Below are 13,751 nucleotides of genomic sequence, written 5' to 3'. Positions count from 1 at the left end.
GTGCTGAGGTTGACTGGTTTGTATCAGCTGTTTTTGGATACTTAGTGATCGATTGAAAGTGCTGGACTCAAGGTTCCTCCAGTCACCCCTTTTAGCACTGCACATGGTTGGAAGCATGTGCTGGCACTTTTACAGCTGCTCCTGCAGGGAGTCTAAATGGGTACCTGCACTTTTCTTCCTTCTGACATCTCAGGGCAATGTGTGAAAGTGAGTGTCAGAGAAGGAAGGTGCCCCAGGAGCACACTCCTACTCTCTGGGTAGGTTGGGACGTGCTTTTTTGTCCAGTGACAGCTTCTGAGCTATTGCTGCCTGGCTTAATTTACTTTGTGAAGCATGGAAATTAGTGCTTAGTTCTTTTCCTACACATTAGACTTGGAAATACAAGTGTGAGCTGCCTTCAAGGGAATAAAATGTGTAACATTATACACAGAGGTGTAGTTAACTGCCTTGGCAGAGATACAGGGTATTGAATTGCTTTATGCTAATATTATCTTGGTCGTTAAGCTTGTGTTATCTTGGTGTTGTGTGTGATTTTAAACATGAAAGTAATTTATGAAATGCTGTTAACTGATAATTCTTGTCAGTTTGGGGGACAACATTGGAATGTTGTAATGCTGTGAAAGGCAAGGATGTAGGTCTTTAAAAAAAGAAATACGTTCCCTCTTGGAACTATTCTTTCCCTTATTTATCATCAAAATAGCAATTGAATTTGTTTGAGCTTAAAAGTATTGCATCCTTCCTTTCCAGCATTTGTGTCTGTCTTTTGCATTCCTGAACTATGTGATGGATCTTGTCCCTTAACTACCTCCTCTAACTTGCTGATTGTTGAGGGGCTGGAGAGGATGGTGGGGGAAGCAGGATTCAAATTTCCTATCACACAGTCCTATGGGATTGCACAGCTGAGAGGATTGTATTCATTTTAAATCAGGTGCTCAAGCTATCTGATGGCCTGATTAAACCATTTTAGGGGAAAGAGAATTCCCAATACTTGAGGTAGACTGGGTAGAAGAGCAGGAGCAGGTTCCTTGTCCATTAAATATTTGTTTAGCCTTGAACAGAACAATGCTTTGCTTAGGATGTAATTTTTTTCTCTCTTTGTTTTCTTCTCTGAAGCATTTCAAAGAACTTCCCAGGAAGTGTCAAGACTTTTTCCTGTCTGTGCTTATCATCACTCCCTGGTTGTCAAGGAGCAGAACCCTTTATCCCAACCGTGACACGTTCTCAAGTGATTGAAGCAGAAAAAATAGAATCTTCTATATTGGTCCCTGAAGCAGAACATTGAAAGTACCCTCATAATAAGTGGTTCTTGCTATAAAAAGTCTTGGTGTCTCCTTGCAGTACTGGGAGCAAAAGCATTCTGCTCATCAGAAATGGGATAGCTTGGCAAATAAATATGTTTAAATTCTGTTCTTGAGGGCTGTCTGTAATGTTTCAAAGGCTTGACTTCTATTTTCATCTCTGTCAAAAATAATTTTTATGTAAGTTGCTTGTTTGTTGCAAATAGTGTGAGCAGTGGCCTGACTTACATTAGGCAGTGATGTTGACCTGATTTCTGAGGGCTGTGAATTGCAGATAAGTTGTCACTTGATGATGCTTGTGATTTGTCCACAGCTGTTTGTTGTGGCAGGCCAGGTTCTTCTCATTGCCCAAAGAAATGTCACACAGGAGCTTGTAATTTGTTACATAGAAATGGGTAGGTAAAAGAGCTTTATTGTTAAGTCACTTGCCAAATCTGCAATGGAATAATATTGCACAGTCCCTGTGGATATATTGTTAAGTATTATTGGTTCATCCTGTTAAACTAAAAGCTATGCAAGATTGTTGCAGCAGTTCCAAATCGAAGTTGATCAGCAGTTACTCAGTAGCTTCAGAAGACAAGCTTGGATGTTTTGTGCTAAAAGCATTAGTTCTTGTTGAGCCTGTATGAAGTCTATTTGTAATACTTTTCTCCTGTATTTAAAAAACCCCCACAGAACAACAGTGAAAAGCCTCCCAGAAAACCTCCAACTTTCCTCCCTAGAATCCCCCCAAAAATCTCACAAACCATAAACAAACACAAATGAAAAAAACAACCCTGCCAGAAATCCTATGAAAGATCCTGAATTGTGATCAGGTAGAACAGCACTGACATCTAAAAAGTAAAGTTGGGTTCATCAGCTTGTTTTCCTTTAGTGTTAGAGTGAAAAAAAACAAACTTGGCATATCCAATGGAAATCTAAATTAGACTTTCTAAAGCTTTTTAATAAACCATGATGTGTAAACCAGATACTATTGCTGCCTGTTTGAACCTGCTGCTGCTTTAAGTTAGGATTTCTAGGGTTTTTCCTATTGCAGTAGGCTACTCCGACCTTTTGTTCTTAAATTCTTCTACAGATATCCTGTATCTTGAACTTGTATAAACTACCTTTTAGCACTTGCCAAAAGAAATAAAGGCCATTTATTATGTCATCAACTCTATTTATTATGAAGAAGAGACACTGCTGCTAAAATAAGAAAATTAAATTGTACATGAGAATAAACATAAGGTTCCTGTTTGAAATATCTGCATTTAAGCCTGCAGAAAGCCCATTTTTAGAAACCTCCCACACAACATAACTGTATTACAGCCAACACAGCTCAACTGAAACTTTTTTTTCTAATTTAAGACTTCTTTTATTTTTATTCTTGGAACTTGAATTGATTTTTCTATTTTATTTATTTCAGGTTAGAGCAGAAATTAGGATTGTAGTTACTCTCTTAACTGAGTTCCTGTGAAGTGTATCCATGATGCTCATTTTAGAGGTAATTTCAGTTCTTACTTTGCTGGAACAACCACTGGCATACAGAAAAGTGGTTCTGTACTGGTAGGTCTTTGGAAGATCTGACAGAGTGTCCTTTCAATTACTTTAAGAGTTTAAAAAAGGGCCTAAGGTCTCTTTCACCCTTGAAAATAGGTTGGGCATTCCTTTCAGTTCTCAGTGGTGGCAAAATACATAGTGCGAAGGAAGGACTAAAAACCTAGTAGAATTGCCATTAGAAAATTGGTCTTTGCACTGGCTCAGTTTTGGAGGGATATATTCATTTAATGAATCTTATGGATTCATTAGGGAAGTTGGCTGCAATAGCACCTGATGTGGCAGTGAGTTGTCTGTGTGTTGGTGCCTGTTTGGCCAAGCAAAATCACTGCAGCCTCTGAGACACAGAAACTGTGGTAGTTTAAGCTCATGTTTTTACTTCATTTGCAGTAGGTAAGAAGTATTCACCTAGTCACATTTAGCTTATCTAGCAGTTAATAATTCATTGATCTGTAATAGTAGGATTACTTGTAATCATTTATAAATACTCTCAGAATAGCTTTCTGAAACTTCATTCCTTATGGAGTAGATTGTATTCTTGACCTGCAGATGAGACTTTAAATATTTCTGTATCAGTGATCTCATTATAACTAAAATGTTTAGATACATCATTTGATGTACTAAAGTAGACTTTTAAGATCCTCTTATTGAGGCTTTTTCTGCACAATGAATTAATTCTGATATTCTTTATATGTTTTTCATAGTCTTGTGTTTTGTTTTGGAAAGTTCTATGCAGAAGACATCCAGGTCTATTTGCTCTTGCAGGAGGGCAACTGATTCCGTTTTGGCATCAGCATCAGAAGGATTTGTTCTGCCACCTATCCATCTTGTCTGTGGAAACATCTCTGCTGACTCATCTTACTTTTTCATTTCAAAAAAAACCCTAACAACAACATTGCTTTTCCTTTTGCCTTGGCATGATTCCCTTCATTTCCTGAAGTAGTTTGCAGTTGGTGTTGGGGGAGTCTGTAGCTGTAACAGTGTGTGCTTACCCAGGCTGTTTTGCTTGGAGTGCAGGTGAGTGGTGTCCCTCAGCTTTTCCTCACCCCTGCAGTGCCAGGCCTGCAAAAGTCCCATGACCAAGCCCAGATTAAATGATTCACATTTTGTGGGTGTCTGTTTAAAATCATTTTTGCGATAGTGGGGATTCCTCTTGACAGGAGAAGGTTAGGGAGCACCTACACAGACAGGTCCACAGGCAGCTCAGAAAACCTCAAAACCTCAGCCACAGTGTGGAAAGAGGTGGTAAGGACCAGGTGTGGAGGACTGGTAATCTCCTAATCCCTTCCAGCTGTCTGTAGCAGAGTGTGTCACACTGCCTCTTCATACAGCTGCCAAAATGGGAGATGAGAAAGACAGAGTACCATGTGAGAGACTATTATTAGTAACTTTACAGATGTGGAAGAAAATCAGAGGGTAGAGTTCTGAAAGGAATATGGTTTGCCATTGTCTCTAACCACTTCGTTTTAGTCCATCTTTTTTTCTTCAAAATCAAAACTGTCATTGGCCAATTTAACCTTGTATGGTTGTGTATGATGCCCACTTAGTTATTTTGATGGTTAGTACTGTAGCAAAGTAACAAAAAAGTAAAAATACAATGCTAGATTTGGTAAGGTTTGAATAAATCTTCTTTGCATACTTCACAAGGAAACAAAAAAAATCATCTGAATGTTTTATGAAGCTTCATAGGTTCTCTCTTAAATGAACAAAATCAATGGTTTATTGCCTCTCTTATTTTTATACTCCAAAGTTAGACTGAGCCCTAGGTAAAAATGGCTCATGGAGGTGAACTGTAGGTGAGCTATAATGCTTCAGGTAACCAGAACACCTTTAAGTGAAGAAATAGACATTTTACCATTAAGACCAGCAACTCATTTGAGTCATGGGAACAGTCTTGCACATTCCTTATCATGAAGACCTGGATAAGTTTGGGAGCTTTGAAGCACATTTCAATGGCAAAGGGCTCCAGAACCCTAGGAACTTAAGCTTTTAGAGAGAATGTTGGGATTTACTACCTGTGTGTGACTCTTGCCATATCTTCTGTATGCCTTCATTTTTTTTCAGGACTAGTTTGTTTGTGGAACCCAGTTTAAGGTAGTAATTATTGAAGTTGCAGTGGGTATTCAGAAGTTTTGTTATGCTTTCCTTGGCCTTCCTTGCCATCTAACTCTCTCAAAAGATAGCTGAGGTATCTGCCAGGTTTTTTCCAGATGAGAGATGTTTTCAAGTCCTGTTCTTAAACATTTCAGCTTTCCTGTTTTTCTGGGTTTTTTTTTTGTTTTTGTTTTTTTTTTTTTTTTTTGTAGTTTGGTATTTGATTTTTTTTTTCCCCTTCTGAAAGCAGCAATACAGAAACAGAGGAAACAACTTGCTCTGCATGTGGACTGTTTATTCAGGAAATGAGAAGGCAGGTGATGAAACTCAGGGTGGAAGGAAGTGTTTCATAAGGGTAGATTTGGTGGGTGATAGCTTCAAGTGATCACAGTGTACTTGGGGAACTTGAGGCAGTTGTTGATTCTGCTGTGTTTATATTTGTAGCAGACTTTTGAGCATTCAGACATTGCAATTCAGAGTTAATGTAACTGTGCAGTTGGCCGTCTATGATTTCTATATAATTACTGGTTTTGTCAAGCTCTCCTGTTTGGACTGACTTTACAGTAGTAGGAATTGAACCTAGAGATTTTCTCAGATTTCTTTTCTAGAATTGCAGAATACAACCAGTTCCTAATTCTTCTGAGTTCTTGTTAGTTAAGAATGTTAATTTGAGAGTCGAGAAAAACTTGTGATTTCTTTGTTTACCAGATCTTTCACTGGTTTTTTGACCCTGTTGCCTCTCCTCCATTTTTACTGGTAACTTTGCTTCAGTTTCTACTTTCTTGGAACTGATCTCAACAAACACAGGGTACTTGGCATGCAGTGGCACTGTGTCATGTGCAAGAAGCTGGCCTGATCTTAGCCTGATAATGAAATGTACTTGGTGTGCAGACTTGTTAGCTGAGAAAGATCATCTGTGGCCTTGTGCTACAACCAGAAGGCTTCTCTTCCTCTGGTGCACTAAAAGTAAGGCAGACTACCTCAATCACCTTCTGTGCTATTGCTGCTCCCCTGCTGCATGGAGCAAAGTGAAAGTGCCTTCAGCAGTCACAAAACAACCTGAAAGACACTTAGATTTTTTGAGAGCCTTGGTTTGATCACCATAGTTAGATTTAGGGTACAGATTTCCTCTAATCTCTTGAAACTGATCCTATACCTGTTAGGAGTTATAGCTAGCTATAACTGTTACAGTTACATCTTAATATATAGGAAACTTGTTCTTTTTGGTTTGTATTAGCACTTAGATACCTTTGTCAAGAGTGTTACCTTAAACTTCCTCGTGGACCTTCTAGAACTGCCATCCCAGCACCAGGAGCACTTTTTGACTTGGAAGGGTGACCAAGCACTGGCACAGGTTGGCCAGGGTGTTTATGTAGTCCTCATCCTTGCATATATTCAAAAGCTGTCTAGACATCCTTCTGCAAAGGGGAGACTTGGGCAAGATGACCTTCAGAGGTCTTTTCCTAACCTGGACCATTCTCTGATTTCCTGTGGAATAGCATTTCTTTGGTGCTGTTGTGACTCTGCTTTCCAGCAATGACCTAGGTGCATTTTTATCCTTCTTGACATCAGTGTAAACAGCTAGTTTTCTTTTCTCCTAGTGTGCCTTGCCTTTGCTTGCTGCCACATTGATCCTTAAAGTCAATGTATTGTTATGCTTGTGTCATCTTAAAAAAAAAATAAATTACAATATATTCTTATCTGATACTCGTCTTGTGCAATTTAAATGCTTCTACTTCTTTTAGGCTTTAGGGAAAGAAGGCAGGCATCCAGCAGAGCTTAGGTCAGTTTGGAGGTCAGAGCCCAGGAGAGCACTTCCCCTCTGGAAAGGCTGGGTCAGGAGGCAGCAGCCAGTGGCAGGGCACAGTGAGGCTGGGCTTGCCCTGAGGTTTGGGGCTGGAGTACAGGAGGGTTCTGTGATACTATAATGGGTCACAAAACAGTACTGCAGTGCACCTGCCTGGTCTAAGGACCCTAGGTGATGCTCCTTAGGAAGATAGCTAAAACCTGCCTCAAGTTACTTGAACACCACACTGTGCAGGTGTTCAAGTAACTTGGTCATTGACTTAGGAGAAAATGTATTAGATTCAAGAGTCATCTCTACCACTTGCACTTTGTGGCTGCACCTTGGCTGAAATTCAGGAATTTGTGCGGAGAGTGGCGACTCTTGATGAAACTCTCCAGATTTAGTGAAGTGTTTGAATTGAAGCTAATCTTGTGTGGGAGAAGGGGAGGAATTGGATTTGTGAATTGGATTATAATTTAATGTTATAAATATACCACCAGTAGGGTATTACTGCCACAGTGTCAGGGCTAAACTCTCTTCTGCCTAGAACAAATATCATGTTTGGTGATGAACTCTTGTTATGCTGCCAGAAGAAGGGCCTTGCATTGCCTAGTAACCCCTTTATCTAGTTAAACATACCCTGCAATAAAAGTTTATGTAATCTGGTTAACACAGAGAATGTAAGTCAATGCAGAACACTGCCATATCCACTTCACTGATCTCTACAGGACTGAACAAAAGCTTGCTACCACAGTTTCTCTCATGGCCAAGGCACCTAAGTTGTCCTGCTTTTTGATCTGTGGTTTGTGTAGCTATATCTAATAGAATATTGGGTAACAGCATAGTACTGAGACATCCAATTTATGGCTTTGGAAATTATTGTTTTAATGATGGGAGTTGTCTTCTTACCTCTTCTCACAGGACTTTTCAGCATGCATGTGTGTTGATAGTTAAAAAAGATCCTGTTCATGCAGAGTAGTAGCTTTCATTGATGCATGTTTTTCTTTCCTTCTGTGGGAGACCTAAGGAGAATTTTCCTATTCTCAAGGTCCAATGAACTGAAAACCAAATTGTTACAAAAACTACCAATAACTGAAGCAATCTGTTAAAACCATGGAACCCCAGAATGGTTTGGGTTAGAAAGGCCTTTAAAGATGATCTAGCTCCAATCTCCCTGCCATGGACAGGGGTATCTTTCACTAGACCATGTTGCTCAAAGCCCCATCCAACCTGGCCTTGAACATTTCCAGGGATGGGGCATCCACAGCTTCTCTGGGCAATGTTGCAGTGCCTCACCACCCCACAGTAAACAATTTCTTTTTAATATCTAATATCAAATATAAACATTGTGAAAGTGAAGTAGATCTGTGAATGACCTGGTGGACTGACCTGCTGACCACACTTCTTTTGATGCAGCCCAGGATACATTGTCTTTTGGGTTGCAAGCAGATGTTGCTGAGTCGTCTAGTTTTCATCCACCAGTATCCCCAATACCTTTTCCTCAGGAAAAGGAAATTCTCAACCCATTCTCCACCCAGCCTTGGGTATTTGTGCTTGCAAGTATTTGTCCTGGGGATAGCCCCAGCTCAGGTGCAGGACCTTGCACCTGGCCTTGTTGAGCTGATGTCCTGAGGTTCACACAGACCCAACTCTGAAGTGCGCCAAGGTCCTCTGGATGGCACCACTTCTCTCCAGCTTGTCAGCTGCACCACACAGTTTGGTGTCATCAGCAAAAATAAGATGGACTACAAATGTTAACAGGACAGGTTGTGGATTGTGTGATAAGAGGAAAACATTTCCCTTCTTCTTTGAAGATGTGTTTTTGACTTGTTCAGCTTTCTTCACAGTTGGAGAGAAAGACCTTATTTTGTGGCAGGATTTGTCTGATTGGTACAGTGCTCTAAAGAAAGTAATACCTTTGTGTGTGCCTGATTGTATCCAATGTCTGTAAAGGAAAAATAGCTGGCTAGCTGGCTGCCATTATAGAGTTATTTTCAAATAATTTCATTTTGTGTGTACCCTCCTGAACACTTAAACTTTTAAGAATTAAGATTGTGAAGGAGCATTTGTTAATTAAAACCTCAAGCTGACCAAACTGCAAACACTTGTGAACGTAACACAGAGCAGCAAAAGCATGTAATGAACATTCCCCAAAAGCTAGAAAAACCCTTAGATCAATAAAATGATACATTTGGGGTTGTGTCTTCAAATCTAATGGTTGGATTAGCTAAAGTAGAAAAGGTCCTTCATAGTAACCTGGTTGCATTTACAAATAAAATTCCCCTTCCCTGCATTGGTTGGAAAATTGTTTCAAAGCCTTGGGGCTCAGATGGTTACAAGTATTTTGTAATTTTCAAAATAAATCTGTTCTCCAATTTCATACTTACTTGACTCTTTGGCAGTATCATTTTGCTGAGAGAGCCCTTTTCCTTCCTTTATATTTATTTTGGCATATAACAGAAGCAATATTGTTCACTTTCAGCCTTCATTTTGCCAAGAAAAATAAGGCAAGCTGGCTGTCTACTCATAAGCTAAACAGCTTGGGGGAAGGTAGTCCTTAACCATTTCTGCACCTGCTTTACTGTTTAAACAGCAGCAGGTAGGATTTTTTCCTTCCTTTTCCCGGAAAACTTTTCTGCAGCCTTTAGGAGCATGCTGCATTGAGTCTTTGGGACCACAAGTGATCATGAATGCTAAGAATTAGACCATAGGGTACCTGTCTGATGCTGTTGCTCATGAGATGAAGATAAGGAAGGCTGTTATCACGTGAGCAGATGGAGGAGCAGAATACACCAGGAGCATTGACAAGAAAAATAAAGAGTTAAACAATGTTAAATATAAAAATGGGTTAAAAGTGTTTTAGTCTGAATGTTCCTGTCGGCAAAGATCTGTTCATTCTGATAACTTGAGTATGGTTACAAGTTTGTGTGACTAAAAAAAGCTGAAAACCTGCTTTAAATAGCAGTGCTTGCATCTGTTTGTAATGCCAGTCATTTTTCATCCTGTTTAAAAGAATTTGGTGTTTCTGCAAATTGAATATGCATGCAGTCTGGTGTTGCTGAATTTCCTACTAAGAAGAGAACCTAAAATGGGTGTGTGGGGGAGAGATGACAAGTACAGACATCAGAAATCATCACCCAGGTCTGCATCTCATGTTTGGTTGTGGAAGGTAAGGGTCACAGTGCCTGCTGCTCTGGGAAACAGAGCTTTAAGAGGAATTCCTCTTTCTGTGCTAATGGCATCTTTCCTTTTATTAATGCAAAATAATAACTTGTAGTCATCTCCTTTCAGATGTCTACTGTTTCTAATTTATGTGAGAGCACCATGCTTCCCAATTATGTGCCACTTCAGTTAATCACTAAGTTGCTTGAGCAAGGTCCTCCTCAGTTCATTGGACTAAGTCATAGAAAACTTCAGACTTTGTAATTTTGTTAGCACACAGTCATTTTATAAACTGTTTTTTAATGGTTCCTTTTGTGGTTTACTGGCATATGTTATAGTAATTATCTAGAGTGTATTAATACTGTATGTTTTTTTCCTGAGGGAAAATTCTAACTTGCTTTACATAATACAAACCCAAAAACCAATTATAATAAAACATAGAAGGCGGTAGAATAAATGGTTATTCTTTTTAGTGAGATTTGTTTTCATGAGTGTCTGTTTCCTGAGACAGACTTTGAACCAGAAGATCCTGTGCATTCTGGTTATCTGTTTGCCTTTCTCGCATCCTCCTGCATTCAGGATGTTCCTCAGGTTCCTTGCAGGGACTGTGATGTGTCTTCCCACCTCACCCTTCTGTCTTCTGTTAATATGTTTTTTACTGAAATTTGTCATTACGTTGATGCACAGACTAAGCACAATATGCAAACATTATAGAGTAAAAAAAAAAACCCCACCATCTCCGTGCTACCCCTGCTCTTGCACAAGTGTTGGTTTAGCAATTGAGCTTGTAATTTAGCTGCTTCCTGCCCCCTCACCCCACCCAAGACAAAAGGAAAGAAGAAAATTGTCCTTGGGCTAATTCTGTGCTGAAGCACTTGCTGTGGCTGGCGGGAAGGGCAGAGTGAGCGCGGCTCTGTGGAGGGTGGGAGTGCAGGGTTTTGTCCCTGCACGATGCCAGCTGCGCCATCCTGAACAGGTAAGCACAGCCCCCTCATCCCCTGCTGTCCTGTTGGATGGAGGTCTTGGACAGAGACAGAGCTATGGGCTGTAGCTGGACACCTCAGTAGGCATCCCAGTTTGATCTGCACCTCTACTGAAACTTGCTTAACAAATCAATGGTTAAAGGACTTCTTTTCCATCAAGTTTTGCTTGATTCCAGGGTGTGTGCTTGTCTCGCTAATGACTTTAAATATGCTGTGAATACTAAGATTCATTGTAGGTTTCATTCTCTTGCAAAAAAAAGTAAATAGGAAATGCCTAGAGCATGAGGCATTGCTTTCTCGCTGTGTGTGGTGACTCCCAGAGGAGTGCCTGCTGTGCCACAGAAGGTGCTGGCTTGCACATATTATTTAATTTTTGTGTTTTGGTTCTGCAAAGCAATACATGGCTGTTTCTGGAGTTATGCTGGGAAGACCTCAACTCCAGCTGCTCCAGAATAGCTTTGTTTTGTACCCAAACAGTTGGTGTGCACATGCCTGTAGGGCGGAGCGGTGTGCTGCTGGGAACTCTGGAACAACGGGAAGTACAGGGCAAAACCTGTGGGTTTCTTTTTTTTGCGTAACTCTTCCTTATTTGTAGAAGTAAGTGCTTGTCTCTGTGAGTACTTTTTGTTTTGGTCATTTTATCTGAAACTATTCTCTCCATTCCGAAGCTGATTTCTCTGGGTAAATGTTCAGGTACTGTAAAACGCAGGCGTTGTTACCATGTGAGACTATTTAGCCTCTTAAAACTGGATTTCAGCCCTTGGAATTAAATTATTCCATTTTTCTTTTCTTCTCTAGGATCTTGAGTAGCAGGATGGAAGAACTCTAACTGATAGAGACAGAGAACAGGCCCTCTCAACATGGAGAACGTTCCGGTTGATGGGGAGCTGGATAGAAATTCAGTGAGTAACTTAAGTGTACCCTTGTGCAATGAGATGAATGTGAAGATGCTTTTGCAGGGAGAGGGTTAAATGGCCTGAATCTGTTCCCTTTTGCTTTGAATTGATACTTTGCTGGTGAATGCATTTGGAATATTATGTAGTATCATGTATCATTTACTAGATTCTCATGGCAGGAAGGCTGAGTGTCAAAAAACTTTTAGACTTTGGATTTGATTTTCGGATTTTGTCTCAGAGTCCTGAATGAAAAAGGTGTCCCTCTCAGTCTAACTGGCACTTTGCTAGTTAGTGACTATGGACAATAGAAAAATAATGTAGTTCTTCGTGGAATGAGGAGCAGAAAAGACAGAAGAAAGTGATAATTGAATGTTATCAGAGTAATCTGAGGTATAAGAGTTGATAATGTGTATTGATTATAAAATTTCTGAGGCAATGAAGCTCTTTCTAATCACAATTTAAAAACAGGAAAGGCTAGTGTGTACTATTGAGCTTCATCATTATCATCATAAATGTTGAAATTATTTAAGAGTTTAGTTTTTCCACAAGCTGTGTCAGGTAGAAGAACTTTAACAGCTGAAGAAGGAAATGTTTTATAGTTTCCAAAGCACTGCCTCCCAAAGGCAAAATAGGATGTGTTTTTCTGTAACTGAGGTGATGGTCAATTTTAACACCTCATTACTGACAAACTTTATTTGTGATACTCAACCATTACATGGAGCTATTAACTTGATCCAGTGTTTTATTACTGTTTTTGTCTTAAGTGGTGAGTTTGGAGACAAACTGTTTTGCAGTGTCTTAAGAAAATTCTTGGTTTTTTTCTGTAATAAACAAATTCATTGGTTTGCTGTGTGGCCCCTGCATTTATGTCTCAGATGCAGAATACTTAGGAGTATCAACTGCCAACCGTGCAGTAGGGTATTTTCATTTTTAAAAAATATGCTGTCAGTTCAGTTGCTGTGCTCCTTGTTTCCTCAAAATATATAAAAATGTACCAGTTTACAAAATGCTTCAAAGTAATGTAAGATATGCTACTTTTCTTTTTGTGACATTCCTTCAGAATAGCATGATCTTAAGGAGGTACCTCAAAATGAGTCTGTTTTACCAAGACTGATTTGGAAGAATGCTAAGTGTAAGGATAGATTGCCTTTCATCCTATGTGCTTCTGAAGTGTCATCTCAGAATAATTTTTTTTAAACTGGTGGTGTATTGTAATAGGCTGCTCTAAGCATTTCTTATGTAAATATCAACCAGTGGGGTAATTGTCTGTCTAAATTGCAGTTACAATGTCAAGTTTTGTGTGTTGCACTACAGGTGTTTAAAACATTTTTGAAAGCTTATTTGGTAGTCTAATAAACAGCCTAGAGTATATCATAGTAAAAGAAGTGAAAATTGAATATTAAAAATACAGTGTGCATTTTAAGAGAGATTGACCCAGTAGTTTTGAAGACCTTTAGTCAATGCAAATCCTGACACTTCCCAGAAACTTAATATTTTTTGAAATCATGTTTAAATTTTTTCAGTATTCCAGACTTTTAGGTGCAATCGGTTTGTTTGGGTTTTTTCTTTTTTAAAAGTTTCATTGTCACAATAAAATTAATGAAACGCATGTGTTGTAATGTGCATAAGGAATACTGACCAAAATTTTTCTCCATTTTGAAGTCCTCTGGGATGTTTCTAGGAGTTATCTGAAAAAGGCTTTTTTAGAGGTGTCAGCTTTCTAATTTGCTTTTTTAGGTGGCTTATTAAAGAACAAAAGATGAGGAGATCACAGGCCTGAATGCTGTGCTTTTTCCTTTCCAGAATCAGTATACAGAGAAAAGTCTCATATTAAATGTTCTTCCTGTCTAACAATTAGGTTGATACGTACTGAATATAAATTTGAAGACAAAGGCTGTGACAGCTCAGCAAACTATTTTTGTAGTCTGACACCATTAAAACAGTGCATAATAACAGATGCTCTGAATTCTTGTTTGAGAACAGTTTTTTGTCTACT

The 13,751-nt window shown here is 39.3% G+C and overlaps 1 protein-coding gene across 8 annotated transcripts in view; it reads left to right on the top strand.

Moving 5' to 3' along the window:
- The window catches only part of OSBPL8 (oxysterol binding protein like 8), a 93,712-nt gene that overhangs the window by 16,882 nt on the left and 63,079 nt on the right, over positions 1 to 13,751 (top strand). For 7 of the 8 annotated variants that reach the window (XM_050982261.1, XM_050982244.1, XM_050982256.1 and 4 more), the window contains one exon: positions 11,658 to 11,761. In XM_050982261.1, coding sequence (XP_050838218.1) covers positions 11,720 to 11,761 — 42 coding nt within the window. In that variant the 5' untranslated portion in view covers positions 11,658 to 11,719. Of the gene's footprint in view, positions 1 to 10,831; positions 10,853 to 11,657; positions 11,762 to 13,751 lie in introns of those variants that run through there. The other variant, XM_018910147.3, reaches the window with a different exon arrangement.

Source organism: Serinus canaria, chromosome 1A (assembly GCF_022539315.1).
Source record: "Serinus canaria isolate serCan28SL12 chromosome 1A, serCan2020, whole genome shotgun sequence".
Taxonomy (NCBI): Eukaryota; Metazoa; Chordata; class Aves; order Passeriformes; family Fringillidae; genus Serinus; species Serinus canaria.
The sequence above is the reverse complement of the archived record's forward strand: the minus strand, read 5'-3'. Positions and strand labels throughout refer to the sequence as shown.